General features: G+C 44.4%; 2 protein-coding genes across 9 annotated transcripts in view; one reads left to right on the top strand and one right to left on the bottom strand.

The window, feature by feature from the left end:
* The window catches only part of LOC119181455 (uncharacterized), an 88,966-nt gene extending 71,176 nt beyond the window's left edge, over positions 1–17,790 (top strand). For all 5 annotated transcript variants that reach the window (XR_005111216.2, XR_012888609.1, XR_012888611.1 and 2 more), the window contains one exon: positions 17,414–17,790. The gene's annotated coding sequence lies outside the window, so the exon portion shown is untranslated. The remainder of the gene's footprint in view (positions 1–17,413) is intronic.
* LOC119181451 (uncharacterized) overlaps positions 1–23,378 on the bottom strand; it is a 607,968-nt gene that overhangs the window by 255,899 nt on the left and 328,691 nt on the right. For all 4 annotated transcript variants that reach the window (XR_012888604.1, XR_012888603.1, XR_012888605.1 and 1 more), the window contains exon 25: positions 18,938–19,146. Coding sequence is in view for 1 of the 4 variants with exons in the window: in XM_037432704.2 (XP_037288601.2) it covers positions 18,938–19,146 (209 nt within the window). In the remaining 3 variants the exon portion in view is untranslated. The remainder of the gene's footprint in view (positions 1–18,937; positions 19,147–23,378) is intronic.

Raw genomic sequence — 23,378 nt, 5'->3', positions numbered from 1 at the left:
CTACATGAATGAAGTGAAAATAACTCTTGTTTGTAAACACAAGCATATCCTGCATACAAGCTTCACAATACAACAATATTGCAGTAATATCTCATGATACAAGTTAAAGGATGTCACGAGATTGTCATAATGACTTTGTGGTTTAAAGGTGGCCATTCATTACATAAGGCACACAAGTTACTGAATGTATTTTAAAAGAGCACTGACATAAAATATACACATATTAAGGTTTTTGCATCAACGAATAGCTGTCGACCCCCTAGTAGTAATTTGTGGCCTAAATTGCAACTGATGGACGAAAAAATATCACTCTTATTTATTCCTATCACTGGTATCTAGCACGATTCAAAACAGCTGGCGAGCCCACTATTTTTAGAGCTGAGAGCGCTTTCTCGAGATAATTTTCAGATCGGGCCATAGCTGACTACTTTTCCATAGAAAAGAGTGATGTCAGGCTCAGCTGTTTCTCAAACATTTCGTTTGCTAGGCACACACATTCAGTCATGCCTTGTCACCTGCATTGCCGTCGTCACTGTACGAAGTGCCAACTAGGGTTGAATATGACAGTCTGGAGCTTGAAATTTCGCAATTCGTATTGTTAGGAATCATTCTTGCTTCGATCAATCTTTTTCAGAACAGCAATTCCAAAATGAACACCATTTAAAGCAGCAATAAGAAGGTGCCCGAGGATGCATGCTTTGGCCTTGCTCGCTCGTGTGTCTCAATTGGGGAGTTTTGGCATGCGCTATCATTCAGGTATACACAAAGATGCCAATGAAATATCAATATAGAGAATGTGAACCAGCGGAGAAATAGAGGATGTTCCCTGCTTGCCAGGTTCTTCTTTGCACCTAAATGGCCCCACCTATCCGGTCTCCTATGGTGGCAGCGGCAGTAACCCGGTATTACATGGATGCAAAGTCTACGGACAAACTAAAATTCACTATTAATGATACCTGCATGTTACTTGTTAGCAGTCTTGGGCAGTAACCAGTTACTAGTAACGCGTTACAGGTAACTAGTTACTTTTTCAGTAACTTGTAACTGTAACTAGGTACTTTTAAGTTAGAGGAACCAGTAACTGTAACACTGCTACTTTTTTATGCAGTAACTGTAAGGGAAATAGCGTCAGTTACTTTCCCACTTCCTCTCCACCTTTTCACAACACCGCTCCCCTCACAGCTTGAAAGTGGAGGTGGCAAAAACTAAGTTCACGTTCGTTTTTTTTTTTTTTCCACATATATATCCTTTTGGTCACTTGAGCTGCTAGCTCTGCTCTTCGTGTATCGGTGAATCATTAGGACGCCAAGTTTAGTCTCCTTAATCCGAGGCTCCGAGCTAATCTTGTTTCACAGGCAGCTAGAATGTAGCAGAGCACAATACGGTTGAGAGCCACAAATACTGTGAACTAGCGAATTATTTTTTAAAACCTCTTTGGAACTGATTGCAACAGGTAAAGTCCGACTCGCTGTTTTTTCTTCCCCTCCCCCCAAACTTCGCTCACGCGCCAGCATTATCGCATTGCTTAGGTCAAAGCTATGTCCATTTGTCCAGCAGTGTTCAACAAACTCTGTCCTAGAACGCGTTGCATGAGTTGCTTTAGCAATATCCCATTTGTCGATCCTTTCCTGCCCATTCCGCCAATGCTAAATCGCATTGTGATTCCCATATCGTGCTTGTAGATTTTCATGAACACATGTTCCAAAGACAGCTTTGCGCCCAGCAGACGTATAGCCCTCCGAACAGGGTCTGATACACCTTGAACATCAGAAATAGACACATTGGATGTTGTCTTCACTTGTGACCCATTTCCCCATTTCTTTTCACATGTGCTTCTGGGTATCACTTATAAACATCCTAGAATATTGATGCCCTTCCAGTGTATCAACTACGCTTTTTACTTCTAGCGTCCAAGGTTGTTTATTATTATTAATTGCAAATTAATCTCATACACTGTTTGTCTTCAAGATAAAATAACTTACATGCGATGAACGCAATTCAAATTTGACCAAGAGGACTGACGCATACCAAGCAACTGAATAAAGGGCACATCTTGATTCTAAAATTTGATGTAAGTGCTCCTTTCAGACCACATAGTGGGCGCATAGAAAGCTTGAAAACATTTATTGTACATTATTGTTCGTGGTTTAAAACACACTACCCATAAGACAAAATGCAGCCAAATGTGATAGCTTCACTGACACAAGCTACTTTCAACTTTATCAATTACATTGTAGCAATCTACAACTTAAACTTCTCATGTAACATCATATACCATAAAATGAGGTTACTTTGTCACTGCAGAGATTACTTTGTGACACGCACTTAGGTTTCTGTATTTTAAATCTCACGCCATGACCAGGTGCCGCCGAAAAGCAATAGCCTGCTCAAAAAGCTTGCCTAACATGCCAAGTGACCTTGTGGGAGCCGACCAAAGTTACGATGCTGCATTGCCACTTTCTACGCCGACGTGTTAAATGGTGTTCTGGTGCGCATTATTGAAGCACCGGGAACGGTGTGCTCGACCCTTCCCCATGAGAAAAATAGCGATAACTCGTATCTACTTCTGATAGTTGTTATGTAGGCTAAAATAAACTGAGATACAAATTTAATAAAATTATGTCTGCTTGATGTTATAAAAAGACACTGAAATATTGCAACTTCGGGGGATAACTTTGTGACACCCCAACTGTCGCAAAGTTACCCCAAGAAGGGCAGTTTTTCCTACTGTATCCAAGCTAGACAACCTTCGAAGAGGTCTCCTCTTGAGGACAATAGCGCAGAGAAAAGCAGTGACAAGTAATTGTCTTCAGACAGGCATGTAGCCAGAAATTGTTTTCGGGAATTGATTTCGGGAAGGGCACCCCCCTAAATAGGCCATTTTTCACTCTCTATGCTATCATGAAAAAAATTTGGAGGGGAGAGAGGAGGGGGCACGTGCTCGGTGTGCCACCCTCTGGCTAAGCTCCTGTATTCAGATGGTCAGCCTGGCAACAACAAAAGTGGTCGGAAAGAGGTACAAGTGATTCCGAGGTACTCTCCAGAAGTCTTGACAACCTATCTTTAACAGACACTCCTATTATTTTCGTGATACCAAGTACTAGCAACGTCACAAGGACCCATAGTGCGAATGGGAGAAAGAACCTTCAAGACCCATGGGAGAAAGAACCTTCAAGAAGGATCACTTAGTCGTAGTGAACTTTGAAGCACAACTTTACCCGGTAAGCTTGACGGCAGTCAAACCAGACGGGCACATTGTCAGCACCATGGAGATGACCCAAAATAATTGTAGATGGCTGGACCACAAAGATGCAATTTTGTACTCAAAAGAACAAATTCTCTACTCAATGGAATTCTCTAGGCCAGTAGGAAAAAGGGGCATTTTTGAGGTAAAAGATCTTGACTGAGGAGGCACATGTACAAATAAGTTTTCGTAGAACTGTAACGTTGTTAGAGCAAAAACTAATTTTAGATAACTCAAATGAACTTTTGATCAGGTAAATTTGTGCCAGCCTTTATTTCTCTATAATACTTAGCCAAAAACAATGTTACAAAGTTACGCCGCACGATAGGGCAACATTGACAGTTTTGACCTGTATACGGCTATATACAGGTCGTAATAAAGATGTAAATTTGTAAAACATTCCATCGTGGGAGGGAAGGTTTTAGAAACGTTGTGCCATTATTCATTCGCCTTTATGATGATAATTCCATAGCAAGAGAAGAAAAACATGTGAAACCTGTCACAAAGTAACGCCATTTTATGGTGATACAATGTATTCACAATAGGTAAGGGATATCGCTATCAGGTACACATCTTAAAGACAAAGTTGAGGATCTACCAATATTTTTTTTGAGTCTTAGCGGAATTACTTCAAGCTTACTTGCATGGCCCCCTTTTTCATAATAAATGCATTTTTGTGTAGTAGGTCAGCATTCGCTATGCCATTATTCATCATTCTTCAGAAAAACATGGCACCCGCTACATACTAGGAAAGCCTTATGTGCTCTCTGTTGTTGATGACAATGAAGAATTATGCTCAGGCTTTTGTAATAGGTTGGAGGATTCAATGACCCATTCGTTATGCAATTCACATTGTCTGATACCTGGTTGTTACTTTACTGTTTTAAAACATCCTTACACACCTTATTGCGATTACTTATTTGACATGAAGCCTGCATAAAGTTAGTTTGAAATAGAGTTTCAAGCACTGGTATAGCTCAGTGGTAGAGCGCTGGACTGCCATGGTTTACTAGCCTGGGTTCATTTTCCATTCTGTCCTTGCTATCTTTAATTTATTTAGTTTTTTCTTATTTTGCACAATAGTAGTTTTGCATAGCGGGTGGCGGTGGCGGACAACTATGGCACCAGAATTGCCCCTTTTTGTGATGTCATAACAGCTTTTGCTGTAAAAAGCAGGCCATGCCATTGGAAACAACTTTGTAATAATAGCTGTGTTCCAATTCTGGACAGCATTGTAGACAGTCTAGACTGACAGCTTAGAAGACAGCATTGACTTAATGTTGTTTGAGAAACGAAACGCATCTAGAAGGCGTCTACGCAATGTGATGCGATCTCACGCTGAGAAGAGAATGCAAAGAAAAGCAGACATAACTGTTGTTTCTTAAGCTTCTTTTGTGTTCAAACACACCAACATTCAATGTAGCTTATACTAAGCACCTATAAAAGTATCTGCTTGTGCACAGACAACCATGCTGATGTATTGTCCTGAACAGAAGGCAAGAAAAAACTGCAGTGACAAGAGAAGAGGCCACTAGTCTAATTAGAGTGATAGGCTTTACGGCTGTGCTTAGGCCTTCCAAAATATGTGGCAAATGCAGTATTATACCTAGAAGCGAGAACATCACCTCTGTTAAGCCAATTCAACTTACTTACGTGGCAGCCTTTTTTACTGTTGTACGAAACACTGTCTAATCATACTCAAATAATTTTCATCTCCAATCTCGATTTATCTTTCTCTGAGCCCTGGCCTAGATTCCGCAAGCCACAAATTATATTTGTACAAACATTACTCGACTCCCTAAATGTACGAATTCATGATGTGTGTCCTTTGTCGATGCAACCTAAATTTATAGACATTGTCTACCACTATATTTTTTTGAAGCATGTGAAATTATTATCTCACGTAATTTTAAATTGACTGTCACAAGAGCATCTAAATAATCTGCCAACAAATGTGGTTATTGCAACCGATGCAATGCAAATTGAGGAAAAAGCTGGCATAGGAATATTCTGCCCTAAACTTGAGTGGTCTTTTTCTTACCGACTGTATGATTTTAACTCAGTTTTTACAGCTAGATTTAAGGCCATGATATTAGCTCTACAAAAGTTAACCAGTTTAATTACAGTAGTAGCAATTATCACTGACTCATTATCTGTGTGTTCTTCTCTCTCTGCATATGGTGAAACTCCTCTACTAAAGGTTTTCAGAATACTAATTCCCGCGCACTTTCAATGTCTCCACTTAGTTTGGGTGCCAGGACACAAGGGTTAGTTCTTTAATGAAAGTGCTGATTTTTTAGCAAAGGCAGTACTTTTGGTGCCAATCATTTTGGTTTTCCCACTGACAGCATACATTACAACTGGAAGATTCCACATGCTAACATTAAAAAAATGCTTATCTGACTGTGTTGACAACTTATCCAGAATATAAGCACCTATTATTTCGCTGGAATAGTGAGTTACTGCGATCAAGAATAGTGGAAGAAGTGGCTATAACTAAACTTTGTTGCCGGGTTACCTCCCTGAACTTTTTACCTGAATAGATCAAGCCAAGCGCTGCCTCCTCTGTGTCTATTCTGTAAGGAGGAGGAAACAATTAGTAATTACTTTATATCCTGTCGCCGGTACACGCCATTGAGAAGAATATTCACAGCACCACCTTTTCAAAACTTGGGTCTCGAAATATCCAAGTCAGTTGTTTTTTCTTTTGCCACCTCTACTCAGGGCTACAGTCACAGGGATGTTAACTACGCCATAGAGAAATTTATCAATCAGACTGAAAAAATATTGAGCTAAATTCTTCATCCTTTTAAACATTTCAATACTAATATTACATAACTAAGTTTATTATAATAACTATTCCTAACTTATACGAGATATATTGGGAGAAACACTAAAACAAACAAAAAAAATTCACCTAACACTCGGCCAATCCTCTGCATTGGGTAAGAGCCATGAGAAGAGGTGAAAAAGAAAAAGAAGAATATCAAAGGTCAAGATTGAACAGTTAACAACAGAAAGAGTTGGTCAGTATTGGATCCCTCTTTTATATCCAACAGAATGTGGATAGAAACAGAAGTTGGTACAACAACTGCGGAACAACCATACGTCAAGTACTACAAAGCTGCAGACCAACAACAAGTCAAACTCCAGGAGTCAGCAATGTCACTTAGCCTGTTTAAGTTTGTTGCAAGTAAGGCGAATGTCACTGAGGCAGACATCATGAGCCGAGGTACGGGGAAAATCAGTATCAAAATGTCAGACTATGAAAAATGCTTCAGGTGGTTCGAGTGGCACAAACCAGCACATTGCGGTGTTTATGAAGTAGATGTTGCAATAGCAGGCATTACAAACTGAGCAATGCGGCGTGAAAACTTGGGCAAGTTGGTAGGACATAACTGAATACTATATAAACAACGCAACTTAGAAGTAGTTTTTTCGCTTCCTTGTTTTTTTGCTTCTATAGTTAGGCTGTAACTACTTCTAAGTTGCGCTGTTCGTATATTCAGTTATGAGCAATGCAGATAATAGCTAGCTATGTCAACAGATACACTACGCGCCAACACCGGTCCCAAAATTATTTAGTCAAGCCAGACATGTTTGATCGGAAGTCCTCCTCAGTGTACTCCAATTCTTCGAGTACGCTTGTGAGAAGAATTGGTGGATAAAGTACAGAATATGAGGTTGTCGCTCATTCACAGTGCCAAGAAATTGTCTGAATATTATACCATCAGAACAATTCCTAGGATCAGTGGAAAGCAAGTTTTACCTCAGCTTTTGACCAAAACCCTCTCGACTGGTGGGACAGAGCTATATTTTCAAACAACACTCAGACTTACTGATTGATTACTTCTACGAGAAGAGATGGCTTTTGCAGTTAGCAGATCCTGAGCTGCCTGAATCATCTATTGTGGCTATAGCACAAACAAATATAGTGCAAATGAATTACCATCAAGAGACACACATCGCAAAAGTGTGGGAAGGCACCGAAGATTTAGACGACGAAAGCCAAGTTCTGCCCCTAAGGAAACTAAACGATGATTCCTTCATAATCAGATGTGCACCTAAATTTTGCTGAGCTCAAAAAGAAGAAGGAGGTTGTACACTGAACTGAGTCCTTTCTAGTGGCTGTTGATCAGGGCACACATATAGTGGCAGCAAAACCCAGTAGAGGAGGTAAACGAAGAGCCATTTCATTAATAAAAAGGTATATATTTAGATGCACCATGGTAATTAAATTGTCTCTGACAATGAATCTGCGTTCCACAATGAGAGGCTCAGACGATGGGTAGAGGAAAAAAATATCACTTTAAGATTTGCAATTCCTCATCACTTCAAAAGAAATGCTCTCACAGAATACCTCCTTCGACACTTGAAGACTTTTTCTATATATGTTGACATCCTTGGCTGACAGAAGAGCATCCTTGAGACAGTGGTGAGGCATCATCATCAGTCTCACACGACTGGACTTGGCTATAGCCCTCAGTTTGCTGCCTTTCAGAAGATGAGGTGGTTACAAACAGATTATAACTTGGCATAGTAAGGAAGATTTATATTCCTGAACACAAGAAGACGGTAGAGGAAATAAACAAGTATATAAGCTTAATGAAGAAATTTTATGACTTGTGCCATGCAACCCGTATGCCCAATATACAACACGGAGACATGATACTAGTGAGAAAAGGTCTTCACCATTTGAAGAATGCTTTTACAGGTGCTTATGTTGTCTTCAAAATGGCAAAACAAAAAATGCTAAAGTCCGTGCACTTTGAAAGACCATCCGGCCAGACATAAGCGACAACTGTTGGTAACCTAGTACCACACCTTCTGCAGAAGGATGGGGATAAGAGAGGATGTATTGTCTCGAACAAAAGAAGCTGTAGCGACAAACAAAAGAAGCTGTAGCGACAAGAAAAGTGGCCGAGATCAAACAGTTAACAAACACAGTTGGTCAGTCTCGGATCCCCCTTTTATAACTCACAAGATTCAAACCATCTGAGCATTTCGCTGAGCCACCATGTTGTTTGAACAGCAAAGTAGCCTGCATTGCTTTTGTCTCCGATGCTGTTTTCTTGAAGCTATTTTTATTTTGCTTGCCATGTGAAAATTGGAATTTGTCTTTGGGTGGCTGCTGTCCACTTAGCTGTCTATTTAGCTGTTTATGACGAGTGTTGGAACACACCCAATGAACACTGTAAAGTACTCGTAAATTAAAGTGGTGGTGTTGACTAAAGACTTGAACAAGACAAAGCTTGTAAGAGTGAGCTATACTGTATGGTTTACTGCTGGGAGGCAGGGGGAAAGGGGGCATTCCTAAACAAGCCATAGGACTGACCCGACTAAGCCCTTCAAGATATTCTACAAGGATATTGTTACAAGAATATGTGTGTATACAGGGGTTTGGCGCTTTGTTAGGATTTCTTTGCCTTCTTGCCAATCTACTAGGCAACTGTGTGCACAAGTTGTCTGAAATAAATAAAATTCAAATTCAAATTCAGGAGCTGGCAGAGGACGGATGTATTTACAATATTTATACAATCAAAGTGATCGGGGTGAGAGCAGCCAAGATGGCGCTAACAGGAGATAACCCGTCCTCCTTTTTTTTTTTTGTTCTCTAGGTCAGCAGCACATAACATTACAATCTGACGGTGCAAGCACCGACTCAGTGCATCCAAACAAGGACAGTAATGAGAACGGCCGCTATACACTTGCGTCCGTGAGGTCCAGTGTATGATAGGGCTTCAGGCAGATAACGTGAATGATGTTGGTGTGAGGATGAGTCGACAAGGACAAAGACAATGGTTCGATCTCGTACGTTGTGCGAATCGAGGCTAGCCCGCCGCCTTTGCACGGGCTTTGCTGCTTATTTCTGCCGTTCTCATGTCCCGACATGACTCCCCTCCTCTGCTGTTCACCACGCTGAGGGAGTGAGGAGTGACGTTTAACCCCTCTCACCCGGTAACAGACGTCGACTATAGCGTCGTGTACGGAATCACTCGAACGTCTCACGTGCACGCGTCCGGAGTGAGTCAGTCAGATCTTTCCTTACAGTGAGCACGCATTTCTTTTCCATTCGTCCATTCCTATTGTTTGGGGGCTCGTGGGACTTCACCAATGGTGCCTCCCACCCGCGGCGAACGCTCACCTTTTGTTGCCCCTTTGCGAATGCTAGGTCAAAGAGCGGTGTGGTGTCCTGTGCGTGGCCAGGCTAGGCCGACCCGTATCTCTCCGAAGCCAATGCGAGCGCCTTTGCCCTCGCTTGAGCAACTGGGCCCTTTGTCCTGGTGTCCCCGTGAATCTCTTTTACCATGGAGACGTGCCCGTGGCACCCTGTGTAATACTTCTCGCCCGTGGCGTGAACAAGCCGATTTGCTTTCCCGCCACGCCTTTTACAACGAGCTCTGTACTGCATTTTTGTTGTTGCCACAGACAATAAAGTGTTGCGACCTTAAGCAGTGCCGTGTTCTCACCACGGTGATGGTTATTGCATGCCCTGAGACTCGCTAAGACTGGACCTACACTATTGGCCGTAATTCTTCGGGATACGTGTACACTACAACGTCACGTCGGTCACTTAATGGCATACACGGTATGGCACCATTTGCGGCAACAGGAGCTTTTCTGAAAACCCTACACGGCGTGCTGGAGACCAGTGCAAGAGATCCAGGGAGAAAGTGGGCAATTCTGTGACGGCTATTGTAACGAGCTTGCTGGCTCGTTTGTGAGTCTCTTAATAGAATGTGTACCAGTTGACATGCATGGTCAGTGCGGGCAATAAATAGCTTCTTGAGCACACTCAGTAAGTGGGTATGTCGAAGGAGGCATCACTGTGTCCATAAGCAACGTCGAGTTTCATTGTTGAATTTCAGCCTAATAAGAGACAGACAGGCACATAACCAGCCGTATTATACTGGGATGTGTTGAATGCAAACATGACATAAGGCAAAGCAGAATTCAAAACTTGGTGGTTGGCTGATACATACGTCGCCAGCCTGTCGGTGATGATTTGATTCATCCACTCTATCAAGCCATGAATATGTTTGTAGATGGTAGGCCATTGTTAGCTTATGCTTGGTTGAGCAAGACATCAGGATGTCCATGATGATCCTAGAAAGAAACTGTCTGCCACGGCCTGTTAACACTTTCGTGACCCCAGCTATCCCTATTTATAGTATGTGGTCAATATTTACAACTTCAATATTTGCCCTGTTCCGAGTGCTTGTGGATGCTTTGTGCTATCTAACATGTAAAAAGAGAAGTATTTTACCAGGTTCACTTTTGCGTTTCTTTTGTTTTTGCCTCGTGGGGATTTTAAAGTGCCTTTTTATACACGTGGTTGAGCTAGGGTTCCTATCTAGGGACCTTAGACTGAACGTGCGTAGCTTCAATGATGGCATCGAAGTCGCATGTAACCGCTTCACAAAAATGGCGAATTTCAGAGGATTTTTGTGCATCTGGCAGGAATCTTCAAATGATGACACCAGCACAGGCTCAGAAGATCACATCGATAATTGTTATTTCAGCACAAAAAACGAGACTTCGTCGAAGCATTCCAGAGTGTTAGCGATCGTCCGCCTGTGAGTTTAGCTTTGTGCTCAAACTGCTTTATGGCCAGTGCGCATTGGTGTAGGTTGATCCGATGTGTTCTGAAGGTTAGGGCTCTTATCTGCAGGGTATCCACATCTTTTGGGCAGGACCACTTGCTGGCGGCAGCGCAGAGAGTGCAGTTTCGTGCGCAGCCGAGAGTGAACCTTGGAACTGCACTCCATAGTGCTGTGCGGAGCTTCGTGAGAGCTGTCAACTTTTTCTTTTTTGCCACTCAAGTTATTGGAGAGAACAAAAACTAAATGTTTTCTATGAAACATGCACAGCATACCTGTGCTTTATCACATCATGAAAATGCTTCGCACGGTGGCATGAATGACACCACGTGTAATATTATTCTATGTACACAAAAACTTTTGCATTTACAGCGAGTACATTTACAGGATAATTGTGAGTGTTCCATGTGCCTAAAATGTATTTTTCGACATTTTTATGCTTACCCTATTTAGAGCAAGGTCGATGGCTTTATGAAATTACTTTATTCAAGTTGCTTTTTTCATTTGATAATTTCTTTTTGTACTATTGTTAATAAATTTATGGTTTCACACTGACTTTGTTGGAAAGATAACTTTTTGTTGTACCATTTGACACCATAAACATGTGCGGGTGCTGACACCCCCTGAAAAGTTGTTTGCGCCATGTGGTGCACGTGTCTCGCCCAAAGCCGCAATTTGGGGGTGGCAACCCCGGTACGGTAGGTGGCGTTGTATTGGCGTTGAGCACTATCGTCATCACCATAATGGTGTAGCGCCGGCGGTGACCCCCGGCGGAAACCATGCCTTGGTGGCGGGCGAGAGTTGAGCGAGGCTCTTTTGAGCGTGGCGGTTGCCGCGAGCGTGGGTCCTCGGCGCGTACTGGGTGGCCCACGTGGTAAGTCAAGCGTTGGCGACGCCACCTTGGGTATGTTATTGTGTGTTTGTCATGCTATTGTGTTTGTCATGTTTTGGAGTGTATAGAAATTGCGTGTAAGAATGTCTTAGTGGGTTGATTAAAATTGATGTACGATTCCGCAGACGATATCGTCCTTCAAAAGCAGTTAAATAAATGTACTTGTACCAACCCCGTCTACTGTGTCCTTTCACTCTAAATACGCGGCGTAGGGCTCGCTCGCCACTTCGAGATCCCACAAACATTAACATCAGAAACTTTGGGTGCCATGAAAAATAACTTCTTGGACTACCCAAAAACGGCTAAATTTTTTTGCGGTCATGACAGTGTTAAACAGCTGCCGTGGGGCTCCGAGTTAAGCATAACGTTGGGAAGCAAGATTTCTGCTATGTCAGTTGCGGAGCTGATGGAAAATGCATGAGCAATTGCATACCACATGGCACAGTTCATGGAAAAGGCGTTCCAACGATTTCCCGAGCCTGATGTAAGAAACGGACCAAGCAAACCATGGCCTACAAGGCCAAATGGTTCATAGGTGACATCGAGCGACTGGAGATGGCCAGCGGGTGGGAGTGTCACGTATCGACATACGGACATATACATTCCTGGCCAGTAGCACCGGCAACGTACTCTATTATGGGTGCAGGAAACGCTAGGGTGCCCGGCTGTTGGCACATCCTAAAGCTTGGCCAGAACAGTAAAACGAAGATGTGTCGGAATCACAAACAATAGGCCAATGCTATCAAGTATCAAACTGCGATGAAGCAAGGTGCGATCGTGTTGCACCACGAGATGAAAGGATGCATTGGAAGCCGGTGAGTTAAGCGGTCGATCATCTTGCGGAGAGTCGGGTCTCGATATCGCTCGGCATGAATGTTGAAGAGGTCAGTTATTGTGAGCACAGATAAAATGGTATTGATCGCCAAAGGTTCTGGTGGGTCTATGAAATAATTAGACAGGCAGTCGGAGTCCTAATGCAAGCGTCCAGACTTATAGATGACAGTGAACGTATACTCTTTAAGTCGTGATGTCCGACGATTAAGGCAACCAGTTGGGTTCTCAAGAGAAGACACCCAGCACGAGGAGACGGCTAACGATACTGACAATAGCGAGAGATGTGACCTAATCCATTGAAGTAGAAACACTTCAGCCTGTCATCATGTGTGCACCCCTAGTTCCGATCACAGTGTCAAAAAGAGGTCGGTGTTGGGCAATAGGATGGAACAGAGCAGACCATTGGACGACTTAGGGCATGTATGGGCTGGATACCTGCGTTTGACAGTTATTCGCGCCCGACGACCTGGATCAATAATACTGTTGGACAGGCCTCCTCTGGGCTTGGTGGCACCGTTCGGAGCATTGAACTATGTGCTATTCGTTATACAGGTATGCCTTGGCTTTCACGGGACTGAACGTGCTTCTCTGCTGGGTTGCTGTGGTCATTCCGCCACAACGCCGATGTCATCAAGTATCCAACACGTGCAACTTGGGACGACGCTGCTACCGCTATCAGCATGGCAGAACGAACCCCGTCATGATGTGACGCTTCGCACGTCACGTCCGGAGGATCCTTTTGGCGAACCAGCGACATCTCTTACATCGGCGGGACTACATAAAAGGCCGAACATGACTCGCGCGCGCTTCACTGGGCTTGGTGGCAACGTTCGGAGCATCATGCTAAACTACGTGCTCTTCGTTATACGGGTTGGTGATAAACGGTCCTTTGTTAAATGTACTAAAACTAGTTACGTTGGACTAGTTGTGCGGCCAAGCCCACAGTACATGTTGTTTTGCTACCTGCAGTGTGTTCGAGTGATATTTTTGTTATTGCAACTGAGTGGTGACGTAGAAGAGAACCCAGGTCCTGACAAAATAGATCAAATACTAAAGGCCGTCAATTAACTTAAGACATCTGATACAGCTCTTGAGACGAGTCTTAAAGATGTCCAGCTAAGGCTATCTCAGATTGAAAGTACCCTTACGTCATTAAAGCAATGTCAGGAAAAGATAGAAAAATGTGAAGCAACCGTATCGGCTATGCGCAGTGAGTTCACTGAAGTGCACAACAAAATAGAAGAACTAGAAAATAGAAGCCGCCGAAACAATATCACTATTTATGGTCTTAAAGAAACAAAACAAAAACCAGAAATGGTGCAACAACTTGTGACACGAGGGATATTTTCTGAAATATTGGGCATCGAAGTGAAATCTGTTGAGCGTGTGCACAGGCTCGGTCTTCGGAAGCCTAACCGCGACTGACCGGTTATATTGCGCTACTATGATTTTACAGAAAAAATGCTGGTATTACGAAACTGTTTTAAACTAAAAAATACAGCCATATCTGTATCAGAAGACTATTCTAAGTTTGTTCGTGAAACTCGGAGGAAGCTGTGGCAGGCGTCTGCACTGAATCGCAGTAACGGAGATAAGGTGACACTAGTTTATGACAAACTTAAAATCAACGGAGAATGCTTCACATGGAATGAGTTAGAAAATAAAATAGTAGCTGTGAAACCTGCTCGTACCAATGGTCACAAGAAGGCAAGCACTTCTCAAGCGTGACCGAAAACAAAAGAGCCACTTACGCTGCTTTGCTTTAATGCAAGAAGTATCGTAAACAAAACACAGCAGTTGGAAGAACTGTTGCTTTTGTGCGGACCTGATATAGTGGTCATTACGGAAACGTGGCTAAACCCTGATATTCATGATTCAGAGATAGTGCCCCCAGCATACGCACTGCTTCGTACAGATCGGGATGGCCGTGGCGGGGGCGTGACCATCGCCATTAAATGGAACACGCCTTTTTATAAAGAAAGTGGCATTGCTGGCCACGAAAGTGTGTGGTGTTCAATCCTTATTAATAACGTCCCTGTGTTGATTGGTGGTGTTTACCGGTTTCCGGGTGCTCCTGATGAATACCTTGTAAAGCTACAGAACTTTCTTCACGGCTGTGTAGGTGAGCGAACGAAACTAATACTTACTGGTGATTTGAATATGCCGGGAATAAACTGGGACACTTTTGCCATCGAAAATACTGCTGTTAAAGGTTCAGATATACTTTTTGACATTATGTTTAGTCACTTGTTGACACAGCTGGTGATAGAACCGACTCGCATCCATGGGTCGGCATGTTCAGTGCTTGATCTTGCATTTGTGTCTGGCTCATTAACACCAAAATTAAGTATGAGGGAATCTCTGATCACAAGCTCATTCTGTTGACATTTAATGGCATGGCCGGCCGCGTATCACACGCAAAGACGCGCATATCAGTTAAAAATTACTACAGAGCGAATGACGAAAGTGTTATAGATTTTCTTGAAGCATCACAAGACGATTTCTTTAATACGTCATCGGGTGTCGTGGATCTATGGAACAAACTAAAATCTGGAATCACGCATTGTGAATCAACCTTCATAGCTACTAAGCTAAAGAAAACTAAGCATAAAACGCCGTGGATTACGAGAAACATAATTCACCTATAGAGAAAAGTACGACTCCGCAAACATAAAAAGAAATCCGCTGCGCTCAATGAGCTTTCACGCCACTTAAAAACAGAAATAAAGATGGCAAGAGACCACCTTTTCTCAAGCACTCTGACTGAGTTTATGACAAATCAACCACGTAAGTTTTGGAAGTACTTATCAAAGCCAAATAGCATAGTAACTAAAATGGAAATATCGGGTAGTCTTGTTGAAAATACACGGATTATTGCAGATGCTTTCAACATTTACTTCCAATCAGTTTTCAGGCGTACGCAGCCTTCATTTTTACCATCGTCTAACCGTGAAAATCACATGCCAGAGTTAACAATAACAGAGTCTGGCATACTTAACCTGCTTCTTCAACTCTATGTAAAAAAATTGCAAGGCTTGGATGAAATTTCCAATGCTTTTCTTAAACGCTATGCCGCTCAGCTAACCCTTTTTCTGCAAAAGATATTTTCCTTATCATTAGAAACAGCTGTGCTTCCTGATGATTGGTTGTATGCAAAAGTAATTTCTATCCATAAAAGTGAGAACAAACAACTAATAAACACATACAGGCCTATATCACTGACAAGTACATGCTGCAAGCTAATATAGCATATAATAAGTAAAGCACTTATGAACTATCTAGAGGAAAATAATCTGCTTTATCCGAACCAACACGGTTTTAGAAGGAAGCTTTCGACCACTACACAACTTTTAGAGATTACTCATGACTTTGCTTTAGCTATTGATTCTAGACTGCAAATAAATGCAATATTTATTGATTTTTTCTAAGGCATTCGACCGCGTTCTGCACTCGTTGCTCATACAAAAACTTGAATCATTTGGGATTAACTCAAAAATAGTCCATTGGATTGCCGCTTATCTTTCCAACTGCACCCAGTATGTTTCTTTTAATAATGGCGAGTCCGACCGTGTCGACGTGTTCTCTGGTGTTCTCCAAGGGTCCGTACTAGGACCAACACTCTTTCTCATATATATCAATGACATCTACACTGCTATGGAACCAGGTATTACAATGAGGCTTTTTGCAGATGACTGCGTCACATACTCTCCCACTAGCACTAGAGAAGACCAGCTGAAACTTGACAAATCTTTAGAAAATATTGGGCTATGGTGTGAAAAACATAGTATGCAAATTAATACAGACAAAACCATGTGCATTACAATTTCCCATAGAAAGACACCACTTCACTTTCAGTACAACTTCTCTGAGGCAGACATCAAGCACGTAAATACCGTAAAGTACCTGGGGGTCACAATAACACATTAAAGTGGGATGTCCACATTAATCAAATTTCTGCACGTGCATTTAAACAACTAGGTTTTTTAAGGCGTAAACTAACCAGAACTTCCCCTCAAGTTAGACTAACAGCGTACAAGACGCTCATTAGACCCATCCTGGAATATGAAGCTATAGTTTGGAACCCACACCAAAAGAACATGATTGATGCATTGGAAAAGATTCAAAACCGGGCTCTTAGGTTTATTTTTTCAAAGTATGCCAGGCGGAAGAGTGTTTCCGCGCTGCGTTTGCAAGCACGTGTCGCAACTCTTGCTAGCCGACGACAATTACCCAGCCTGAAATTTCTTTTTCTTCTTTCAAACAACCTGGTAAATTTAAATAAGGATGATTACCTTAAGGCTCCGCACCGTCACTCCAATAGAACTAACAATGACAAATGCATACGCCCATTCCTGTCACGTTGTAACACGTTGAGGTATTCTTTTTTTCCCGCAGCTATAGAGATGTGGAATGACTTGCCGAACGACGTTGTCAGTGCACAATCACCTGAATAATTTTCATCGCTGTTGGAAATTCATTTAGAGGCATTGCAATAAATCCTGTGCTATCTTCGCCGAAATAAAAGTTGAAACAGTGTATCGCGCATGTGCTCCCACATTGCTACATGTGCTTAACCGCTTGCATCTGTATATCAATGTTATCGTTGATGTTATCATGCTAAGTAGTTTTCTTCAGTGAAACACATGTGCATTGTTCATTTATTGCTTTATACTGTTATATCGTTATTTTTCTTTCCTTTTCATCTTTGCGTTATGAAGTGTTATTTGCTCTGTACGCCTTCTCCTGTATAGGCCTGAAAAGGCCCACAGTATTGAATAAATAAATAAATAAGAGCGAGCCAGTGGAGAAGATACAGATACTGCCTCATCTCTCCCCACACAGGGCACAGAAAGTTTTCGGTACTGAACGGCTGGAGCACGACAACGTGGCGATGGTGTTAGGCCACTGGACAAATTGCTGCATAACTCAATGGCTCTTCGCTTCCTCCAAACATCGGCACTCCGTGATGATGTCATCAGAGAGTGGCTTCCACTTGTTTGTAAACAAGCAAGTGGGAGGCGTCATTGGCAATGCCTTCAAGAATGTGGCCGACTGTCAGATTCAAGCATGTGGTTGTCAACTTGTTGGCACAAAGCTGAAACATTTTGAATGTACATCATGTATAACTCCAGTAACCTAGCTTTCTGGGTGAGTTGGTTCATAGTAATAGAAAGAAGAAACTAGAGAAAAACTTCAATAAACTTTTAGTTGTAAGTCGAGCGCTTGTGTGGTTGTTCTTCTTTGCTGTTTTCGTGTGGTTTTTCGCTGGTTTCTTGCTCATATTACAGGCTTTTCGAAAAGGTCTTTCATTTTTTGTTTGTGCACATGCTTCATGCCTGTAAAACCACACACTGGCCATTCCCCTCAGTAGTAGCTGAGGTTCGCCACCATAAAAGTTGGATTCCATAGATTGGTCTTGCTGGCATGCTCATAGTCAGCCAGCCACTTTTTGACGTGCCCTTTACCAGTTCCACTGAAGTGCCGGGGTCTTGCAAATGGATCACAGCAATGTGGCTGGCTTCATAGGATTAGACCGATGGAACTGACTCTTGGAATGACAAACTGCCCAAGAAGACACCGGCTGCGAAGTTCCGTGGTGTGCATTAGATCCAGCTCCTCCACCGAAGATGTTACGGGGATATGACAAAAGTCTGTTGTATTTACAGTACTTACACAATCGAAGTGATTGGGCAACAACAGTCAGGATGGTATTCTTGTTGTTCTTTTCCTTAACACATGGCATGTACCCATCCCGGCGGAACACAACCCATCCTTCTCTTCTTCATCCTCTAGGTCAGCGGCACATAATATTACCCTGTTTGCACCATCTGGCTCTTGTTGCCACGATCATTGTGTAAATATAGTAAATACACCTGTTTTTTGTCATCTCCCCGAACATTATTAACCAATGCTTTAAAAATGTTCGGCATATCACTCTTCAAAGCTACACTTGAACTTCTTTAGTTTAGGTGCCCAGTTGCTTGCTGTCAACAAGTAACGTTCAATAATAGAAAAATAGAAATGAAAGCTTTTTCTTTTGCAGCTTTGACAAGATGCTTTTTTTCAAAGCACTGCATATTTGTAACAGAAGCATAACTCTAAAGAAATTAAATTTTGGTAGGAGAAAGGCTTCTGTAAGAAGCCAACACACAGAATGCATCGTTCGCTCGCATGTTTATCTTGACAAAGCTTGTTGACAGTTTTTTAGTGTATTTGTGGCATACTTCTTTAGGAGCTTGACACTTGCAAAGGGTTTTCCACAATGTTTGTGTGAGCTTGCTATTTTTTGCCAGGATTCTTGGACCTCGTGAAACGCTCTTAGCCCAGAGCCATGACACAAATGTACTCATGAAATAGCACACTCACCCTGATGGCGTAAGTGTGAGATTTCCATCAAGCTTCAGTGAAATAGGGTCATTGTCTGCATAATGGTGCTGCAGTGTAGCTTCCAGGGAAGTAGCATGCAAACCCTTTTTGAAGTCCCTTCCATGAAGAAGCTTGGTTATCCACAAAAGCTTGGTCTTCCCATGTATGGCCTCAAAAAGATGGCTGGTACTGGGATGCCACCATGTACTCTGGGCAAAGGGAGAGGGAAGAAAAAAAGTACTGTGAAACACTGTTCTCAAAAATATAATTGGGTCTAATATGCAATGAAATATTCTACATAAATAAAGCTGATAAAAAAAGACATGAACGCTCATCACAAGATGTGAGGGAGTCGCATCTGCTCCTCTCGAGGAAGAGTTCTGGGGAACATTACCCATCAGATGGGCCTGCAAGTTTTCAACACTGGCTCTTCGTCCCCAAAATAGGCCGACACTCGTGCTCCGCCATTGACATCGGCCTGGACTGTGAAGGAGATCGGTTTAATTGGGTAACACAGCTTGACTCCTGTGGTACGAACAGCCACCAACTGATCGTCATTTCCCCAGTTGGAAGGGGGATCCCAAGAACCAAACTGTGAAGTACAGTTGATTGGCGGACTTTCTGGAAGCAGCTTCAAGATGCCGGAGGATCAGGACTTCCTGAATCTGGTAGCAGTGGCCACGCCCTTAGTCTCCGAAGGGTACCACAAAGTGAGCCCCATACACTGACTTAATAAGGAAGTACAGTTATGCTCCCTACATTGGCTCAATAGGGAGGGAGCGGGTGCTGCAATGACCATTCCGCGCCCCCTGAAGGAGAACCCTACGCACGTCTATGTACAAGGCCACCAGTCTGCCTGGACTGCCAGCCAGATTGCAGCTCTGTGTCAGGAGCCAATTTTAGAACATTAACTGAATGCTGTTCTGGCCAAATCCAAGCACCAAAGTGCTCCCGGTGTTGATGGAATCACATGCCAGATGCTGCGCAACCTAAATGTAGCTGCAAGACGACACTTGTTGAAGGTGCAGCACTCTACTCGAGGCCTGGCTGACCACTGTGGTGGTACAGTAACCTGGTCGCCCGTGTGCAGCCCTGATGTCCTACAGGTCTGTCTCTCTCATCTATGCTGCCTGCAAGCTCATGGAAGCCATACCCATGGCAACCTTAATGCAGGGGCAAAGGAGTCTCCACCAGAACAGCAGACTGGCTTTGCCCAAGCTATGGTAAAGTGGCCCTCCACATCCAGCTAGATGTCCAGAGAACTTTTGACAGCCTGTCTGATATGGCCATAGAGTGTGCTCTGAATGCACTGGGCACCGTGGGCTGCCCTCTTACCTTTATCGGTCTGTCCAGCCAGCCTTCCTGGCTGGACAGACCCATCGAATTAGAGTTCGATGCACACCCAGTGATCCACTGCTAGTGACAGCCTGCATTCCACTGTAGCGCCAGGCCAGTCTGGGCCAGCTGCCACGCTGATGAAGTAGTGAGCCGCGTGGCTCATGATGCGCGAGCCACAAGAAATTTCAGAACGGCCTAGCTTCGGAACCTGGCTGGACGCTGCAGTGGCGACTCGACCTACCCCTGCGTCCCGAATAAAACTGTGACCTTGGCACAAGCTCATTGCCGCTGTCTCGTCTTTCATTCCTCGACATATGGTGACCATAGACCAACAGGCAAGCGACTGGTGTTGCATCGCTGCCACTGAGATTCGTGGCGATGTTCCAGCCAGCTCAAGCCTTGCAGCCACACTTCGACCCGCCTCTACCTCTGTTCTGAACCTCGTTCATCGAGCCATGGTTCCAAAAGTTCGAAGCAGCCTTGGAGCTCAATGACATCCGGCTCCAAGAATTCACGTTTGAGGTACTAGATTATCATCTTCCATGGGACCTCAAGCACCACCTCACAAACTTCGCGTGAAGCTCTCGTCCTTACGATCATCTGCGTGATGTCATGCTCCAGTAATATGGCATCAAACATCGCCTTCCCAAAAGCGACACCGTGATGCGTGGCTCATCTTTATGTAAGCCTCTCGCACCACGGCCAGTCCAGGCTATTCCCATGCTATCAACCCCAGGCTATGTAGGTGACAGAGATCACCCTGCCACTTCACGTGTTCCATCGACCGAAAGGTCCGCCACCTCAGTGTCTCTGGTTCCTGTCTCTGAGGTCTTGACTTCGCCACTAGAGCCACTTCCACCCCTTTCCGTGGCATATCTAACGCCGCTTACATATGTGGAGGAAAGAGAGACGAGACGGTGGCGATGAGACTGTGCTGTGGTCGCAGCTTTTAATTGGGCGAGGACATAGCAAAGCGGCATCGCCTACAACATCCAGCCAGGTTCAGAAGCTAGGCCGTTCTGCTCTCATGCAGCTCCAGCTCACCTCAGCTGCGGGAGAGGCACAGCGCGGTGGTCAAGAAAATGATAATGATTATGATAGCACTACAGGGTTCCCCCCATAGCGCTTTGCGTGAATTGAAGGTACGGGAAAAAGAAAAAGAAAAACCGATACTATCTACATAAAAGACAATTCATAAGGTGTTCGTTTGGGAAGTTCAGGCTGTCAACGCGGATGGGCCATGAGGAAGCAGCAGGTATGGGCGATTCTGAGAGTTGCGCAGCGGACGAAGAAGTAAGCGCCGGGTCACTGCAGTTGTTGACAAACGAGTGACAGGATGACCAGATGGGGCTATCCGGGAGAGTGAGCATTGCTGGTAGAGGTGTCTTCAGGTGGAGGTGAGGGTGGGTGCAAAAACGTCGATGCGGATTCTGCGTGCGAAACAATGAGAACTGGCACAGTAAAGTCTTGAAGACCACCAATTGACAAGCAACTGCTGTGATAGGGCTTGCACTGGCAATGCACAGCGCTGAGGTCGATGTCGGTACGTAGGTGTCGTGACTTGAGCGGTGTCTGAAGATGGGTCGACATGACCGCTTACGTTGGTAGTTGGTCAGTGGTGCTCGTGTGGAAGTCGGTAGTGCAATGACACCTTCTCTGTTCTATTGTAGTTGGCGTAACGACATTAATACATGAGTTGACTGATGCGCAAACACCGTGCTCAAAGGACCATGCGAAGGACGGCACGTGATTGGTCAGTGCGTTGGGCCGAGGTGGATGAGGTTTGCGAACGTGTCAAAAGGAATGCCTGCATTCGAGTTACACGCCTGCTGGTTCGCTTCCCTCGTCTAGAACACGAAAGGAGGCATGTCATGAAACAGAGCAAATGCGCATTCTGGAGAAGGGTCCGTCGGCAGCCCTGGAGTCGTAGAAGCCCCTTCGGTAGTTGGCGCATGAGGGCTCATGCATAGGTCAACGTGGCCAATGACTGCCTCTACAGCAGGCGCGAAGTCAGTGGTGTGCTCTGCCATAGGCGGCGCAGGCACATCGTACGTTGGGGCGTCGGTCATGGTGGCAGCATCCCGCACGTTCGGTCGTGTCTGTTGAGCGGCACGAGCTTCTGCTGCAGGGTACATCAACGGAGATGCTAGAGCTGCTGGCAGGAGGCACAGAGCACTGATGTGGAAAGGGAGTCATCTTTGGACATCGTCGACGAGGAAGCCTGTGCGATCAGAGGACGAGTAGCAGGCGTGATGATGTCCGGGATCCTAGCAGACTCCAGGGTGTCCGGCAATGTAGCCGTCATGGAGTCCGACATGTCCGAGAAGTCGTGGTCGGTGGAGGTTAGAGAAGACGGGTGGGTAGCAAGCGTGCCAAAAGGACCATCGGCCGAGGACTTGGAAAAAGCGCACCTCGTGGCGGACTGGTCGTCGGCAGCAGGAAAGTCTTGAAGAACCTCGTCGGGTCGGCAATTGGGCGCGGGAATCGTATCGCTAATGGCCGGTGAGAGGTTGAAGTGCACGTAGCTGGACAATTGAAGGCTTGGTCAAGGCAGCGACGATGGCCGGTTGATACCGCTTGCTGAGACTCACGAGAAACCGGGAAGTCGCAGGTGAAGGGAAGGGGGCAGTAGATGAGGCCGTAGGAGGTCAGCATCGCAGAGCAGTGGTCATCGTATGACTGCGGGTTGGAGCTTGAAGTGCCAGCGAGATGACACAGCTCTATCCGAAGGGTGTCGAGAAGAATGGTGAGCGTCAGCGGCTGGTCCGTGAGGCCATTCACGACAGGAACAGCGGCACTGGCAGGCAAAGTCGCGGAAGCATGGCAGCCGATGACTCTTCAGAGGGCGCGTTCTTGAGATCACCAGGTCCTTCAGATCTTTAATGATAGCAGATGTGGGTCAAAGTGCGGCTGCAGCGCTTGAGCTGTCTGGAACATGGCTGCCAAGCTCAAAGGTAGCGGTGCAGCGCTGGTCGCTTGTCCGTTGGTCCAGGGTCACCATATGAAGACAACGTGATGGCGTCCGACCTAGACGTGCTGTTGTCAAAGGTTAAATGAAAGGATGAAACGTACAGAAGGAAGTGAGCTGCCGAAGTATAGCAGC

This window comes from Rhipicephalus microplus, unplaced genomic scaffold (genome assembly GCF_043290135.1).
Source record: "Rhipicephalus microplus isolate Deutch F79 unplaced genomic scaffold, USDA_Rmic scaffold_14, whole genome shotgun sequence".
NCBI lineage: Eukaryota > Metazoa > Arthropoda > Arachnida > Ixodida > Ixodidae > Rhipicephalus > Rhipicephalus microplus.
The sequence above is the reverse complement of the archived record's forward strand: the minus strand, read 5'-3'. Positions and strand labels throughout refer to the sequence as shown.